The sequence below is a fragment of the Tachypleus tridentatus genome, chromosome 9 (assembly GCF_004210375.1).
Source record: "Tachypleus tridentatus isolate NWPU-2018 chromosome 9, ASM421037v1, whole genome shotgun sequence".
NCBI classification, from domain to species: Eukaryota; Metazoa; Arthropoda; class Merostomata; order Xiphosura; family Limulidae; genus Tachypleus; species Tachypleus tridentatus.
In genome coordinates, this window is record NC_134833.1 from 80,732,577 (window position 1) to 80,752,205 (window position 19,629).

The 19,629-nt window shown below is 31.9% G+C and overlaps 1 protein-coding gene across 4 annotated transcripts in view; it reads right to left on the bottom strand.

The window, feature by feature from the left end:
* Positions 1–19,629, bottom strand: part of LOC143225596 (multidrug resistance-associated protein 1-like) — an 86,453-nt gene that overhangs the window by 44,477 nt on the left and 22,347 nt on the right. For 2 of the 4 annotated variants that reach the window (XR_013013949.1, XM_076455318.1), the window contains exons 6-11: positions 16,845–16,906; positions 15,992–16,123; positions 7,528–7,719; positions 7,075–7,249; positions 6,302–6,556; positions 3,452–3,655 (exon numbers count right to left, since the gene is read on the bottom strand). Coding sequence is in view for 3 of the 4 variants with exons in the window: in XM_076455318.1 (XP_076311433.1) it covers positions 3,452–3,655; positions 6,302–6,556; positions 7,075–7,249; positions 7,528–7,719; positions 15,992–16,123; positions 16,845–16,906 (1,020 nt within the window). In the remaining variant the exon portion in view is untranslated. The remainder of the gene's footprint in view (positions 1–3,451; positions 3,656–6,301; positions 6,557–7,074; positions 7,250–7,527; positions 7,720–15,991; positions 16,124–16,844; positions 16,907–19,629) is intronic. The other 2 variants (XM_076455320.1, XM_076455321.1) reach the window with 2 other exon arrangements.

The following is a 19,629-nucleotide window of genomic DNA, read 5'->3' on the forward strand; positions in this document are numbered from 1 at the left end:
AAATTTACACAAAGCAATAATATTCTCTAAATAAAATATATACAACTCTCCAAACACAATGAATTCTTTCTTGTTGTAGATATCAAAACAATACCAATATCATGAAGGACACAAAAAATTACAATATTATCATCAGATACTTTATGATACTGAAAATTAATGAAAACAAAATATTTGGAGGAGTCCAAAATTTTACCATTATTCATAAAAATGCAGACTGAAATATACTAGTGCTACCTAGTGACAAAAAATAAAAAGATTTTTTCACTGTTATGATTCTGCAAGTAGAGTATTATAGTCCAAATACTACAAATTCTAGACATTTCTTTCTGCATTAAAATTTAAATTTCTCAAAACATTTTACTTAAGTTTTGACTACTAAGGTGTCTTTAGCAAATCTGCTACCATTAGGTGCAAGACAAAGGTGCAAATATGAAGTTCTGATCATCTGTATGAGTACTCTATAATTTCTTTTTCTGGGTACACTGTTCTATTACATTAAGATAAAAAAACACACAATTTTTGGCATAACAAAAGATAAAGTACTTATTATTTACAGTCAGCTAGTTCTAGTAACACAATTCTCAGCACCATTGCTAATACCTTTAGTGCTAGCTTAGAATATATTCAGCTACAAACCATTAATGGATGAGATTATTTTCAAAAACAACAGGTGGAAAGTAAATCGTACATAATGGAATACTTCAGTTAAATAAGTACTGCAATGGGACATGTTGATTGGTCTGTCTTATCTTATACTGACAAACATTTATTTTTTATTGTACAAATACTTTCTTTTAACTTCCTTCCTACGCTTGTTTGTGCATTTCTGAAGATCTTTATATTTTTCCAATTACTATTACCATCACAGTTACAGAAATGTTCAGTTACAGTAGAGGACATAATGTTGCCATGTTTTATGTCATATTGGTATTTTTTTCAATATTGCTCTTAATTTCCTTTTTGCTGTAACTACAACTTATCTGGTAAACTACACCTTCATCATCGGTCTCTGTTTCACCTTTGAGTGTTTTAAAATGGTTGACTATTTTGTTTTGTAACCTTTTAACTGGAAACTTTTGGCAATTTTCCCCAAATTCCCAGGGAAAATGGTTAACTGATGAACTTGTTTTCAGGTGTTTTTAATGGAGTTAATTCACAGTACTTCATTTATAGATGTTTGTCATTAATGTTTTTGGAAAGCTCTGTTAACAATTATAGGGTCATAATCTCTATCTACTGCTAATTGCTTTTAAATAAATTATTATATGACTATACCTGTAACATTAAAACATACAATAGCAATCTACTGCTAATTGCTTTTAAATAAATTATTATATGACAATACTTGTATTATTAAATCATACAATAGTATGCCCAGCATATATGTAAAAATTGACTTAATGGTTGGTTGGAGTTATAATGTGGTGGTATGAATATGGTTAAAGACTTTTAAAATACACTGGATTTTAAATTATGTTTTTTAAAGAGATATATAAGAAAACCAGTATATGTCCTTTGGTATCTATAATGAATGTGATTCCTTCATCATTATCACTCATGCAGTTTAAGAAAAAAAATGGTTTCTCTGTTGTCTCATCACACCATAGAGGTGTCTCATAATTTCTATACCATAGAGGCTTTATTAACTTAGAATCTTCCAAAGCATACATAAACACATCACTCAAAACAGGAGATAATAGGAACCCCATCGCTAGACTTTTGACTTGTTGAGAAAATGTATCATTAATTTTAAATATGCAATTTTCCATTCAGATTTAGTAAGATTAAACAATTCTTTGAAATGCTCTAAAGGTAGGTCTTCAATATCAAATAAGCTGTTGAATAAAGTACCTATCACTTTATCAGCTGGAATACATGTGAACAAAGAAACAACACCTAGTAATACTTCTCTTTCTTCTGGGGTTAATTTTCTCTGTGACAGATTTTTTTACAGGTGAAGAGAAAGTTACAGTATTGGGATTTTACTCTTTTTTTTTTTCTTTTCTCAGTCCTATTCATTAATTTAGATAAACTAATCTTTATGTTACAGTCCTCATTTTCTAATTTTTTCCTAATTCTTTACCAAGAAATGAAGTTGAATAATTCTATTCTAGTGTAGTAGCAATATTGATGAAATATAAGTGTAGGTGATAAGTTTCTATTTTAATATTTGTTATACCCCATCTTCTTTCTTTATTTAATAAGAGTGCTGAGGATGTTTAGTTCAGTGTGTTATTTAATCAATTTAACTTTTTTAACTTTTGATGTTATAACTTACTTTTATCAAACTTAGTATCCTTTTGTTACATTTGCAGTCCTGGTAAATGGTTGTGTAACTCCCACAACAGAGATATCAAGAGTTTGCTTTGTAACCCACTGACAGTTCATCACAATTTCTTTTCAGGCACACTGTGCTATTATATTAAGAATAAGAAAACACACAAAACTCACAATTTTTGGCACAATGAAAGGTAAAGTATTTATTGTTACTTACAGTCACCTAATATTTATAGTGTTAGCTTAGAATATATTTAAATACAAACCATTACTGGATGACTTCATTTTGAAAACAAGAGACAGAAAGTAAACTGTAAATGATGGAATACTTAAAATAAATATTCCAATGTGTTACTGGAACAAGTAGGCTGTAAGTAATAATAAATATTTTACCTTTCATTGTGTTAAGAAATGTTAGATTTTGTTTTTTACTCTTTCTCTTAATATTCTCATTTTAACATATGTAACAGTATGATAATTTATTATAAGTTTCATAGACTGACAGCTTCCATAGAGAAAGTGAATTTTGGTAAGTCAGGTTTAGGCATGATTTCTTCTCACAACTGTACATCTGTTTTCCAAACTTTTTGACTCTCATATGTCTACATTAAAGTATCAAAATAGAGGCCAACTTCTTGTAGTTTATAGTATAAAAGAGAAATAAATGGTTAAATGTACAACATAAAGGTTGAACTAATTAAAATAATTCAAATTTATAATACATTTAATTTAATTTACTGCTTTACACTGTTTTAAATTATATAATCAGAATTTTTGAATTCCTGTCAGAAAACAGGTTTTTATGGAAGAATATCATGCCATGATTACAACTGATTTTTCAGCAAATTACAAATATACTTCAAAAACATCAATATGTTGAATGTTTTAAAACTAAATGTTTTATATCTGTATGTGTATATACACATATTTCACCTTAAATAAAAGCTTTAAATGACTATACACTTCATCAATAATAAGTAGCTAAAGTTGTTTAGCTATGTTTTCTTTTTTGCAGAAGTTGTAGCATATAAGTTGCAAATATTTTTTCTATTTCATTCTCTTTGTTACGATTTACACAAAATTAACAAGTATAAAAGTTTAAAGATCATTACTAAATTAATTTTGCATGATATATATGCACTGGACCAGAGTAACAAACATTTATTCGTACCAAAAATGGTGCTGATATCCACAGAAATATGTTAACAGCATTTAAGTATGCTATCTTCTTCAGGTCCTGCACCTCACTCAAACGGATATTTAGAATTTGTTGTTGAAATGGTTCTTCCCATGCATACAGCTTTAAAACTTTAATTCCATTCAGAACTTCATTCATCAATTTGATTCGCTGATCTTTTGTTTTCATCTGCTTGGCCTAAAAATGTATAATTATAGAACACTGAAAAACTTTTCAGATTAGTTAATGGATCCAAAACTCTTTCGGGAAATGCCAAAAATTCACATTACTGGTTTACATCATTATAATTTAGAATTTCTGATTGTTTGCAACTATTTATAATAATCTGGACACAAATATACAAAAAACATTATAAATATTCAACATTAAAATCATTACTTTTATACAGTTTGTCATTTCTTTATTCTGCCATATTATATACCATATTCTAGTTTGTTTACAGTTAGTAACAATATTATATATAAAACTATTTCATCACAAAACTGAACTACTTTTACAAAACAAACATCCTTTCAATAAAATTTATTTGTCAAATTATCAACTCATTTTTATTGTTAACTAGTTATAGAATCCATGTAGTTATTATAGTGAGAATTCAGTTTTATGTTTTAGCCTATTACAACACTCAATGTAAAGTACTGAAAAAAACTGTGAAATTCTTACTTCTTATGCAAGAAACAAAGCAGTAATAAATGGAATTAATTGTAATATTAATTTATGCTATTTTTGTGTGATTCTTACATTATTATGAACCCTGTAACCAACAGCCATAGATCTATAAGTAATTTGGACCAGAAATAATTTCTAAAAATGTTTTTAAGAAGCCTGTGGAGTCAATTATTAATTCAAATGCTATTATGAAGTTTTTGAATTTCATGTTTATTCTTTAAAACTTCATTAACTTTTATAATGACAGCCTCTAGTAATACACACACACACACAGATGCTAATTTCCTGACAAATGTCTCAAATGAAAAATGTACAAAATAATTCTAAAATTATACCAGTAAGGGAAGTATTCAGGAAAGTAATGTAAAAAATACACTTATTCTCAAACGTAATCATACATCACCAAAGTAAATTTTTAGAAATAAACAAATTAGAAGCTTCTCATGCAATGTTTGATGTACCTGTATTTTTTAAATGTTTTTAAACTAAAAGGTTTTTTAAAGAAATCATTCACTAGATTATTTTTTTAATATGCTCTAGACTCATCACCAATTTATTAACCCTACTGACATGGATATTCCTATGGTCATGGATCAAAGGACATGTCATCAATGTTTGTAGACTCACATGAAAAACTTTTATTAATTGAATGTACATCAATAAGTTGGTATTAAATTGTAGATTAAATTCAGATTTTAGCATTATACATTAATTTCTTAATTTACAAGTAAACATAAAAAGAAACCCTAAATATTTATTTTATGTGTATCACGTGGTATGTTGCCTGCAACACAGGTTCAAATTAGGCATTTATAATGTTCAAATACAAAGCCTATAGTTTCTTAAAAATTATATACTCAAATTACTAATATTGACAAGCTAGAAAGATAAAATAAGAGCTTCCTCTCTTTTCCATTTTCTGAGATATTAATATATTTATTGAATCAACCAAGGTGGTCCTGCCCATTTCTTCCACTTTTGAAGACTTTCTCATGTAAATCTATTTCACTCAATGACATATGAATAACAAAATGGAAGCTCAGAATATTCCCTAATGATTTTCTCAGTCTCTACAATGTATTTGCAAGAGAAACTTTTTTTTTCAGGCTAGATTGCAAGCAGTCAGGTAAGTCATTAGAGTTTAAAAAACCATATTTTTTTAGACCCATATACAACATAGTTGCTTAACTTGATAAATTACAGTAGACTTCTGTAGTATTGACACAGTAACTTATGATATTTTGTTTTTTGAAAATGGATATATAAAACTAAAGTAAAATCAAAATCCTCTGCATGCAAGTATTGATAAGGCTCAACACTTATGACAAGCAACAAATGAATACAAAATTTGTAACGAGAAGAGACAACTGCTTTCTATACTTCTTTACTTACTATTCTATGTTTCAAGAAAGATAACTGTAGCTTTGTAAAGGCCAGTTTTATGTTTTTGGATATGGTAACATAAGTGCAAGTGTCATTACAACTTCTGTAATGTTAATTGGGCATGGCTGAAAGGTCAATAAAATGAAAATAATAAATACATATTTAGATGTATAATTTTATGAGATTTAAGTTATTTAGACAAAACATTTGTGTTTTCATGTTATAATATGTAGTTGTTTTAAAATGAAAACAAACAACAACATGATTTATATATATTTCTAAATTTTTAAGGTGGTTATGAGTTTGGTCAAATTGACCACACCCATACACACATAAAATATGTTTATTCTAAAACCAAAATTGATAATTATCTGGAAGTTAGAAAGATGTCACCTGTAAATTTGGAAATTTTCTGATGCAAAAAAGTACTTTTAATCTTAAAATCAAAATGATTTTCCATGTTGAATAGTCAACACTGGAAAAGTAAAAATGCATGAGAAAAACATTACTTAAAAAAACCCTTTAAAATTGTATGAAAAAATCTGATATTTTGGGTGTAAAAACCTTATAATGTTTAAGGGTAATCTGCTAATATTGCGAAGATACTCTTACTGTATTAAAAGTTATAGCATGAAACCGATAATGAGCAGAAAATGGTTACAAGGTTAGTCTATGTAACTGAGCCCATGATGAGAGAGTTAAAATATATTTCTCTACATTCTATTTTGCCTATGCAGCTTCCAGAGATGGTGAAAAATAATGTAAACAAACCTGTAATTTTCTTGAAAAACTTGCTATCACTCCATTAAGAGGAATCATAAGCACCATTAGACCAACACCAGCAAAGACAGCTGCCCCCAACACATTCCACAAGAAATACATAGCTAAGATTATTTGTAAAGGAGCTGACCAAAGCAGATTTAGGAAATTCATAAGGTCCATAATTCGTTGAGCATCCACAGACATAAGGTTAACAATTTCTCCTACAGTAAATTTTCTATATGCAGCATTAGACATTACTAGAGCCTGAAAGATATTATACATTATAATGAAGTGTTTAACAGGGGATTTTGTTTTACATTAATTTTTAAAAATACAAGTCATAATTCATAATATGAAATATTTTATAAACTTTATTTTATAAAATTACTTAGCCCAATTTGTAACACTTTTTTGCATAGTACAGCTAAACAGACCATAGAAAAGACATTATTCTACACAATGTTTCTAAAGATACTTTATCATGTTATACTGTTCAACAGATCATACTATCATGTTACATATCTTAGACTTAAAAAAGAACAGGCAATATTATGATACATTACTCAGCTAACACTGTATAAATTCACTGCCATGTTAAATAGTTCATTACACATCTTTATGTTGATTTTTTTTTTATTTTAAAAGTATTAAGAAATATATAAAAGAAGTGGGTTGATTAAAACAAGTTCTAAAGTTCTGTTATTAAAGAACAAGACTCAAATAACATAAAAATACTTCATATTAAAAAAAATAATGATGAACAGGTGGTCAAAAGTGCTCACCTTTCGATAAATTGCAGAGATTATGGTTGTACGCATTCTCATCCCAACAATATACATGTGATGATAATAAAATGACAACGTGAGCGATTGAATAGTTGAGGCAACAAACATCAAGACAGCATAAAAAATTCCCTTCCACATGGGTTCATTACTTGAAACAAATCCTATTAAAAGCCTGGAAAAAGTTTTAAACAAAGATAAAAGGTTATAACTACACAAGCATAATTTTCTAAACTGGCTTAAAAGAACTGATTTTAATAATGGGAAATTCAGTTACTATTTTATTCTTATCTTATGCTACCTTATAAAATCGTTTATCAGCAGAAGATATAAATCTCTCCAAGCTATACCTGTTTGAAACAGCACTGAAGCTTACTGATCACAAATTTCTAAAATAATACAAAATAACAATTTTTGAGATTTTATGTACAAATATGCAACTTTTTAACTCACTTTAATAATTGTGGGTTAACAAATATGATAAGATCATGCAAAACTTTACATAGAGAGCCATAAACAAATAACGGAGCAAAGGTTTTCCACAAAGCTGTTACTATGTTGGGTTGAACTTTTGCTGGTGTGTGAGTAAACTTTACTTCTTCTCTGCTCTGTCTTCGAGAACTATATGTTGCAGAACTTGACAGGCTGTAATACAGTCAAAACGTTTTATATAATTTAAGTTTACAATTCTGGGGAATAAGAAGGTTTCAATTATTTTGTATATACTAATACAGGATTAACTATTCATATCTATTCTAAAATTTCAACATTAATAAATGCTGGAAGTATCTTTAAACTTTATGCTGTACAAGTACATTAAATAAAAATCAGTTTAACATAATTCTTGTATATTTTAGGAAAGTTGCATCATAATTAGGTAATATTCTACTGTTTGAAAGCCTAATTCTGGTGTTTACTAACATAATTTTTTGTTTCAATCAAATCACCATTAAATGTAGTGTCATATGGAGAAGTGATAAAACTTCATAAGAACAATATGTATGTGCTAATGTAGTGACATGCTGCCACAAATGTCTAGAACTTGTACTGTTGGTTCACATTGAATAACCAACTTTCTGACATTTAACTCCACCATCGATAGACTTATTCCTAGAGAAATATGACTCATCTCTTTTCTAGTGAAATAATAAAGAGATACAGATCAGAGTGCACCAATTTTAATGACATTCACATTTATACAGATGATGAATATGCTATATCAAAATGATGTTGGAATTTCATCTTATCATTAACATCTACATCAATTTGTCCAGTTGTACTCTATCTGGCAAACATGCATATTGACAAGAGCCTGCAGTGTAGTTTTCTTGCAAAAGCTACTTTCATAAACCCATCATTTCCAACCAATGCACATTACTCCTTCCTGATGGCTTTCCATAACCCATTTAGTGTATGAGGAAAATAAGTTCCAAACACATAATTCAACAGTACGATTAAAAAGGTACAATACAGACATTACATCCTGCAACTTGCTGCTGAAATGTATTCATATGGAATAGAATGAATATCCATTTCATTCTCCAATTCAACTTATATGTTATGGAAGCAATTTGTTTACAAGTGACTTGTCACTTTTCCAGACAGATATTCTTCTTATCTATGTTTGCTGTCATCTGGAGCACATCCACAACTTTTGTCATTGACCTTCATGTTTATGAAGTTAACATTTTCCTCACTTGAAAATGTACTTCCTACATATAATCACTTTTGCATACAGTTTATCTAGCTACTGTGTCTGAATTAGAAATATGCATACCACTAGCCTGTAAGCATCTCCCACCTGATTTCATAATTTCAAATTGTGTTACTGCATGATGACATCATCACATAACAAATGCCCTCCATTAATAGGAGGGGCAACACACATCCATACCTGATAACTTCCCCTATGTACTTACACTGAAGAATCTTCATTGTTTGACAAGGCAAGGAAAACAGAGGTACACCAGAGGTAGGGAGAATTGGTGGGAATGTGTACAGAGGTGAGGAAAATGTTAACTCCAAAGATAATATCACACATCTCACACACAATTTAGCTAGAATTCCATGATAATGTGATAGAGAGACTGATGAAAATGTCATGATGTTTAGCTCCTTTGGAAATCACTGGAAGGAAAGTTCATGGAATGTGACACCACATGGCAGGGGGCTCCACAGAAACAAACCTGCTGGAGACCACATCTTTTCTCACCTAGGTATACTCTCTGAACCAGTAGGAAAGGGAGGAAGAAGATAAACAGTTTCATGTATTGCAGGAAGTGGTGGAATAAAACATGACCACCTGAGTACTTGCACACAAGTGGTTGGAAAGCCAGTATGTGTAGTGTGGTTGGGATACAATCAGGCTGTGTGCTCACCTCAACTTTATCATCAGTCTCAATGGGACAAACTACAGCTGAAAGAGGAGGGCCCACTATTGATACAGTTGGGATTCAGATGTGTGCATATCTTGATTGAACTGTACAGAAGAGGGCTGTAGGTGAAGGGCACAAAATATGTGTGGTATGATTACATATAGTAAGGGCTCAAACAAAAAAGTCTCTGGTTGCAGAAGGAGAGCACAAGAGGCATGTGTATGAGGGGTGAAATACACTACACTAGAAGTGTCACCACTGCCCCACCTACAAGTGCAATGGTTATTAATTGTATGTTGCCCCAGTGCACCAGTACAATCAGTTAGGGTTTTCTATGGTCCAACACTTGAACTGGTAACTGACAAGGGTCTCCTGTGCTCCATTCAGTAAAAGAAGGTTGTGGGGGGGGGGGGGATAAATCAGCAACATGAAGAACCAGAGAAAAAGCTTGGATCCCCATCAGTCCTTTAGTCTAAAAATATCTTTTACTGGAGACAGAGCATAAGGTGACTGCAAAACCCTTTTTAAAAACCAGTTAGTGTAAGTTAGAGAATTGGTGTTAGCTTTTTCCCATGACAGTCCACACAATATATATGGTCGGGATAAGACAATAAAATACATGTATGCACATATATATACACACACCACTGGGATACCTCTGTGGTTTAGCAAGATATCCCATCTCATCTGCACATGTAGAGCCAGGGCAGATGGTGCAAGGACTTTCAGTTATTATGACTTGAAGCAGATTTCATATAAGTATACTTGAAAGGCACGACAAGTCAGGATCCTACGAATTAAAAAAGGGACTCCAATAGAGAAAAGTATATATTATTCACAAAGATGATTGGGATAAAAAAAGAATGTTTAGAAGCTGTAAACCATTTGGACATAAAAGCAGTCAGAAGGTATAGAGGAGACTTCCTCTTATCTGGAGGAGCCTGTCCTACAGCTAATGAAGTAGACGTGTAAAAGAATGAAAATGGTGATAAATCAAATCTGAAGAAATTATCTAAAACCATCCATAACTTGTGATGAACATACCAACAGAAGTCGGCAGTACGGAGAAAAGGAAAAAGGTCTGTAGGAAAAGAGGGGACTTAGAATAGGGATGCACAAAGGCAAAGACTCCAAAAAAGTAGAGTTGCAAGATAAAGTACCCTGAACAGGACACAGGAGTTGATCAAGATCTGAATGATCCAACAGGCAAAACATGGATGGAAGAGAGGTAGGAGAGAATTACAGTTAACCTCTAAAGTTGTCACAGTCTGAGGAAGGAAAGATTAGTTTGAGAAATAAGGAAATAAAAATATTGTGGAAGAAAGACAGTATGAGTAGCATCTATAGGATGGAAATTCACACAACAGTAATTAGTAGGCAAAAAACAGGAAAAACATTAGGAAGGAAACACTGTACAAAAGGTAGAAAGTCAATGGCTTGAACGAGACATACACAAGATCATGCAAGGGAGGTAATCTGCCAACAACATTTCAGCTCTTGGCAAATGATACGTAAAAAGAACAATTTGATGTGAATGGGCCAAAAGGCTTATGTCTAATGCACAAAAGCAAAAGGAGTTACAAACAGAAGGTTCAGTGATAATTTGAGCAAAAAACAACTATGAAATAGACTGAGTGGAAAGTGATCAGTAAAGGCATAGAGAAGAACATGCACAATGATAAGAGAGAAGGTCAAGCACATTGATGTGGAATGAACCCATGACTAGTGTCCAAACATAAGTTCTGCCCTCAACAGAAATGTGTCTCAACAAAGGGAAGTATCAAAAAAAAAGAAAGATCCAGTTTAAGAGATAAACAAATTCAGGAAGTAGTATGGGCACATTCCAGTCACACTGAAAATTCCTTAAAGAGATACTTACAAAAAAAAAAAAGGAAAAGAGAGTACAAAGAATGAAAACTATGGGATTGTCATAGTAAGACTCATGAAAAAAAATCAGAGATTCAAGAGAAGCCAGAGTCTCTTAAAGTGAAAAAACCTCTTGCAAAAAGAATGAGAAGCATAAATCCTGGTGACCAGATGTGCCATAGCTCACAGGCAAAGAAGATAGAATGAGCTTAGTTGAGATAACGAAAGAAAAACATTCAAAGGTGTCACGTCAAAGGTGTGAGAAAGTATGTAGATCTCAACACACCCACTCTCCAATGTAGCCAACTAGCCAGAAGGGAAGGCAGGAGAAGAGAAAAAATTTGAGAATAGGATAACAGAAAAAAATAGTCAAAGAGTAGGAATGCCAGCTCCAGGACATGAATATGACAAGCAAAGGCCTTTGTGATACCAAAGAATACAAGAAAGATGAAGCAGAGAACACAAAGGAAGAACAAGTTAAGAGAAATGTGTAGAAAGGTGTATGACATATAAATGACAGATAACCACAGCCAGGGTAAATAAGATTACAGACGGAGTTAGAGAAAGAAGAAAAAGAAATGAAAAGAGAAAAAGAGCACAAAAAGAGAACAAGTTGCAAAAATGATAAACGATTGTTAGAAGAAATTAAGACTAACAGCAGAAGAAGAGATAGGTACTACCTCCCTGAATTGTACATGTGTAATAGTCACTGAGAAGAATAGTGACAAACTAGATTTCTAGTAGAGGGAAGACAGGATAAAGAGGAAAGTTCCAGAACTTGGAATGGAGCTAGGTTTAGACAAGGATTAGAAGTGTGTATATTTACTTATAGCAAAGCCACATCGAGCTATCTGCTGAATCCACTGAAGGGAATTGAAGCCCTGATTTTAGCATTGTAAATCCATAGACTTACCACTATACTAATGGGGGACCAGAACAGGAGTAAAGGGCAAGTTGGAGAAAAAAGAAAAAAACTGGAAAGAAAAACAGGACAGAAGCTAAATAACATCAGCCCAGGGCATAAGAGGGCAATAAACGTTATTGAACACATCTAGGCAAAGAAATGGAGTCAGAAGAATAAGTATACAAGAAGGAGTACATTAAAAAAGAATGTAATTCAACCCAACATATCCCAAAAGCAGGGGGAAAACATACAGATGGATAAAGAAGAGGAAGTGGAACAGGGTAAACAGGGAAGGAAAATAATATCTGTAGAAACCATCAGAAGCAAGAAGTGCCTCAAATAAAATGTGGAGTTAGGAGAGGGAATTCAAAAAGGTAGAGAAAAAATAATAAAAAAATGAAAAAATGTGGGTCTAGAAAGTGAAGTAGAAGAGGCACAATCTCCAAGCTGGTCAGAAAGATACCAATGATAAGGAATTGAGAAAGGATAAATCACATCAAAATGAGTGAGAAATGTGGTGAATGAGACATTTAGGTATGAGGAAGGAACTAATAGAGAGAGAAAACAAAATAAAACCTAATAACAAGCAAGAAGAAAAGGCAAGATAAATCCTACGATTTGTGGGCAACAAAGTGATATGGAACAATAAAGAATACAAGTAAAAGATATGGAAAGGAACACACTTTAGAAGGAAATAGAGAAATATACTGAAACTTAAGGCTGTAATATGAAAGATAAAATATTACCAAATGCAATTCAGATGAAGGTCAAAGTCTCATAGATCATTCTTAATTGTTAAAAAAGATATTTAGCTGACAGGAAGAAAGTAAAAAACCCATTAAGAATGTGGTAATCCACAAGACGTTGAACAATGGCTGCAATGCCTCTGACAGTTAATAAGCCTCCAAAAGCCACAGCAGCAATAAGAAAAAAGTGTGAGTAATGTTACACATTGAAAACCAAATATAAATCACTATCCTTTGAAAATCCATAATAAAAATTAAGGATTTTGGAATAAAAGCCAAAGAAAATGGAAATTTACGTTTTGTTAACAATGCAAATCTCGATAATTGAATGCAGATGAGAAAATTAAACAAGTTTGTTCATTACAATGCCAATGAGAATAATGAAAATTTTCAAGTGCAATTGCATAGGGGGATTATTGTGTATAGAGGTGTGCTGCCATCCTGCTGATGGAGGATTCTGTTGTATGATTAAGTTATTATGCAATAGCAGATTTCATATAAGATATTATAAGGGTTACCTGAAGGCTTATGGGATGCAAATCTCTAAGGTAGGTGAATGAAGTAGAAAAAACTGTGTGTGGAAGTAAGACATCATCTTGGAAGTCTCATATCTTGCAAGAAATTTAAATTTGCAATAATTTTTCAGTGGTATTACACTACACATAAAACTGTAAATAATGTTAAAATGTAGTTCTGATACATACTGTTCCACCATGACTTTGTGGTCATGTTGTGTTGATTTGCATATTCATAATTATTTTAATATAGCATATTTAAACCTCTGTATAATATAGTAAACATCACTGATAATGGAAGATCAACACACCAAAAGGATATAAAATCACTTAAACAATAACCATTATACACAAAGCACTGCTGCTTTCATTCTCATAAACATTTGCAGCTATTACATCCAAAAGCACCTCACCATCTACCTGAAGTGTTAATACTTTGTAAAAGGTAGTATACTGCAGTATCAGATAAGGCCTGCGACAACTTTGAGAAAAATGGGTGATTTACTATCAACCATAATGTAATAAGTAAGAATTAATCAACAGGCTACAAAGATTGTAATTAATTTTTTTCAAGTTTTATGGTTACTAAATGTTCTCATATGACTGAAAATTTAAACTACATAACATGTACAGCAAAAAAAATAAATATATATATATATATATATATAGCCACTTTCAGAAAAATGAACTAGTACCAATTATGTAAAATGAAATTTGTGCACTATATGGATAGAACAAAGAAACTTCAGTTACATCAGTATAAAGAATCAAGTCACACATTTGAATCCACAGTAACATCTCTACAAATAATAGAAAATGAAACCAGCAATAGTGTTTGTTGTTAAGTCATTCCCTACTATGACATACCTGTGATGTTTCCTAACTGCACCATAATATACTTTTTATGTCAAAACATTTCCTAAGAATGGCACCTGTATACTATGTAGAAACTTGTTATAATGAAAATTGTGGTGCTGGGCAGTATAATGCACACTTATGGTAATCAGAATGAACATGACAAATAATAAAGCAGTTGCAAAGGACCAGGAATATTTCTACAAATTAAAATTAACCCTCTCTATAGCTGTCCCTACACAACTGCAAGATTTGGACTGGCTAAACATATAATCTAAATGTATGATTGATTTTAAATAATTATGGAATTATATTCACACTTCTACCTGATTATAATACTTTTGACAAAGAAACTTGTATTTTGAAACCCAAATGATGAATGAGTACATATATATGTTTCAGCTAACTGTACTGTGAACAATAACAATATGGATTTCATAAGTTTAAGTTATGTATCATTAACTTTAAAAATAAATATCACTTCAAACTATATAAAGAAGGACTGAAATATGAAAGGTTAAATTTCAGATCATTTGAACTGCTTATGATAAAAGAAGCTTTTTACTTCTGTTTTGCTGATCATAAAATTTTATGGAGTTAGTGAAACATTCTATCTGAGTGCTTACTATTCTTCATGCTTCAGTGTTTCATTATGTCTGTTTTCTAGTTAACTACCGAAACTATTCTGCATGTTTCTGAATGTACTCAGGTTAATTCATGTGCCCATTTTTCCATTTCTCATGCTAACTTGTGTGTGAGTTCATGTTAATTTAGTCTAATTCATAAGTTATAAGGCTAACTCATATATCTATTTTTGTGATTTCTAAGATTAACTCATGTTTGTTTACATGATTCCTCAGCTTAATTTATATATATATATGTTTATACACATTCTGAATGTAACTACCACGTGTGTTTCTAAGAGTAGAGAGGTTAGCTCATATTTCTGTAAGTTCTTCTAAAGTTCCCTCATATATCTGTTTCTATGAGATCTCAGAGTAACTCAACTGTTTGTTCTTGTGACATCCCACAATAAATCATATGTGTGTTTTACACTAACTCACATATTTCCATGACTTTTCAGACTATCTCATTTGTGTTTCTCTGAATTTCAAGGTAATTTGTGTGTGTTCTCATAAAGTTTCAGGTTACTTTGCATTTCTCTGATTTTTCAAAATAACTCGTATGTGCTTTCTATTTTCTCAGACAAAGTCATATGTGTTTTTTTTTTTAGTTTTAAGGCTAATTAACATGTATTTCTATTACTTATTAGGCTAATCTGTTTGTACTTCTGTGAGTTTTCACTCTAATTCATATGATTTCTGTGAGTTCTCAGACTAATATAGCTGAGGTAAACTTGTTCATTGGTTTCTGAGAATTCTTAGGCTAATTAAGGTGGGATATTTTGATTCCTAAATGCTAACCAGTCAGTTTCTGAGTATACTCTGACTGTCCAAAGACATTCTGTAATTCTAATAATAATATTTCAAGGAAACAGAGAAACCTAATTGAATTTCTAACATGTAAAAAATTGTCTTAGTTTTCTTCCAGTCAGTTTACTAGGTACACATAAAAGTTAAGATGAAAATCAAAGTTATTTATACAAAATACCAAAGAAAACAATCTTACAGGATTACAGGATAAAAATATACTCACATCTGACACCTGGATATTTGTTCTTGCCAATAACGATCAAATTTTGGCACCACATTTTCTGCTTTGTCCTCAAAATTTAAAGCCCATAGGTCTGACTGTACAAGGGACCTTTTCCATCCAGTGAGTGTCATCCTTTTAAAAGTATTTTTTAAACACTTGTACTTGGGATAAAATACATTTCCTTCTTATGTCACCAGTATAAAGTTATATAAACTACATAAATATTGTCTACAAACTACAACAAAAATTAATTTCAGGTAAAGCTTAAATAAGAACTTCCAGGATTATGAACTTGCATCAACACTTCAAATTAAATTTGGCAAATATGTACTAAAACATATTAGTGTACATATAGATAAATAGCGCAATGTAAGTTTCAAAATTCAGCAAACCTTTCATAAAAAAAAACTTTACCTTAACTAATATCATAAATTCAAGAACATTAAATATGTTTCACATGCTGTATTGAGTTTTTAAACATTAAACTTTTATTGAAAGACTTATGCATATAGTAGTAACATTAATACCATAAAATGTTCCTTATTCTTTAAAACCTACAAAGTTTATTTTATCTAATAAAGTCATTACACGTTCTTTTATATCTAGTATTTCTACACAAGTAATTATCTTCTATAAAAATGAATATATAAAAGTTTTTGAAGAATATACACTACAAACAATGAAATATGCTTTACAACAAGAACTTAAAATTTTCCTAACACAGAATAGATATTACTGTAACACAGGATATAATTAAGAAATACACTCTGTACATAAATTCAGTACAAATTCTTTGAAGTTTAATTGCAACTTCCACCCAATAATGATTCAAAACAAAATAAAATAATCCTACTCTGTAAACCAAGAGAACAATAAACGAGACAGGAAAGAGGAATTTTGTTCCGGACATTCATCCTGTAGAAATAAAAACACACATATTTCTTAAAATTTCATGTGTACTGTCACAAAACAACATTAATCAAAAATGTGAAATGGTTGAGAGAAATATTTGGTATGTAAAAAATTAATATTTTCCTTACAGCAAAATGTATTTCCAATAGATACCTCTCACACAGAAATCAATCTATCTTCCCTGCATATCTGCTTTTAAAATTTAAATGCCATTAAGTCTTCAGACAACTCTGATCTAAATATGTGAATTGCACTACTGCATATTGACAATATTATGCAACAAAAGCCCTTCACCAATAGGAAGGTGACAGCCTTCTTGCACACTAGCTCCCTCTATGACTTTGCATTCTTCATCTTCATGCTATAATGAGGCAGAGAATATTATGTTCAACTTGAGGTGCACATAAAGAGTGGGAAGTGTGTGAAGAGTATTTATGGTAAATACATTATCAGGTAAGGAAAACATTAACTTGTGAGACAATACACACCTCTTTCACAAAAAAGGTAGAATCCCACACTGATATAGTGAAGGGACCAGTGTGAAAGTTACCTAGATGAACCACTTTCAAAAAGCACCTAAAGGAAAGTCATGGAGTATGACTCCTGATGAAACGGGCTACATAGGAACATTGTCTTGGGAGACCACATCTCATCTCTTTCGGGGAACACTCTTTACCTAGACAAGAAAACAAAGCTCATGTATTGCAGGTATTGGCGAATAGTTGCATAAGAAGTCAGAAATCCAACTGATGCAGAATAATTATGGTGCCTTCAGACTGTGCCTGGGGCTTACTTCAACTCTACCACCAGACTTATTTGACCAACACTAGCTGCAGGATGAGGACACAGGAAATATTAATACAAATTTTTCTCAACCCTATTGTCAGACTCTCTGACCAAGATCATCTGTGGGAGAAGCACACAATACAAGTCATTGATTCACTTACCTGTCCTGTTATAAGAGGAGGGCATGATGTATTAAGAAATGTTTACCTAAATTCAACTGAACAGGAGATGATTGCAAATATTCAGTGAGACAACACCTGTATAAAAACCAGGTTGCATTAAGCATGAATCTTCTGGTTTGTGATATGAAAAGGGTTCCAACCATCTTCACCTAAACACCAGAAAGCAGAAGAAAAGCAACTATTACTTTGACAATCCATGCAGACCCAGCACACAACCTACAAGCCAAGGTTGAAAGGGATACTGCAAGCATAGTGGGTCAACTCATTTCAAAATCAGGCAGCATGGGAAATTTATCATCTAGTTTCTACTAGAAGGAGGATCACTACTAACAACTTGTGTTAGAACTTGTTTTGGCTGGTCCTATGCCAATCCAACACTAGTCAACCTAGGAAATGACATACGAATAGTGGTAGGACTGGGATATTGGCATATTATCATGCTATAATGGAACTCTTGATATATATGATATTGGAAAAATTTTTTTATTGCACGATGTGCAACTTCTAACTTCATGGAATTTTCATCCTGTATGCATGTAGGTTTGCAATAAGGATCAAGATTTTCCCATTTGTCCTCCATTTTCTGTCATGGAAAACTTTATTTTTCTCTATTCTCATCGTGCAGATATGACACCATGAATATTTCACATGCAGATCTAATGCATTGGCACCAAAGATAATTAAAAATAATCTTTCTACTTTTGAAATAGTAGAACTGATCTTCCAAAAAAATAACTTTTAAACTACATAGGTAAATCTAGAAACATCATTATGATTACTTAAAACTCACTGTGACAAAGATGTGAATGTATTGAACCCAAAACAAATGTTATTTACTTATATTACATAAGCAAAAACACGTGTACCTTCTTGTAAGTATTATGATAAAATGGGTGATCTGCATGATTACAATGACAGTGTCACCACAGCTCCAATTTCTACTGCTTGGCACCAATTGTTCAGCCTATAGTTAGTAGGTCTCAATCAGTAAGGATTGTCCATGGTCCACTATCTCAGCATTTAGGAACTGGTAAGTGGTTAGAGTTTCTCTTGTTTCGTTTTTAAAAAAAGGAGGAGGAATCCATGGTGAGGAGACCTTGCAAAAATGCTCAGATCCTTATTGAATGCCTGCCAGAAAGGTCTTTCACAGGAGACTGTGCAACAGGTGACCCTGTACATCTACATTGAATAGACAGCAAGCACAAACCAGAGAAGCAGGCAGAAAACTCCTTGATGCTGGCTTTTTGTCATGGAAGTTCAGGGAAGAGATACAATCTGTATCAGACAGTAGACAGATATCACAATATACTGCAGAGATACCTCAAGTGGTCTTGTGGAACATCCCATCTCAACAGTGGGCATATATGGAACCACGATGAATGGTATGACCATAGAAATTTTATTATCCTGGCTCAATATGGAATTTTCAGAAATAAGTGTATTCTAAGAGGCATCACCAGCTACCTGGCAGGATCCTGGAAGCAAATGCTATAAATCAAAGTGAAATGTAATAATATTTTTAAAGACAATGGGAATATTGTAAAATTGGAAATGGAGGTAGGACAACTAGATGATGAAGAGAATGGGTGATGGACTTTTACAAGGTAGTCCACATGCTAGTTTGAATGATCTTGTCTAGCGATCATTAGAAATAAGAGGCAAGAAAATGAGAACTAATGACTCTACTAGAATAAAATGCAGACCAAAAAGAGAGAGAGCAGACAAAGAATTTGGTGAACCATATTAGCAAAAGCAAAA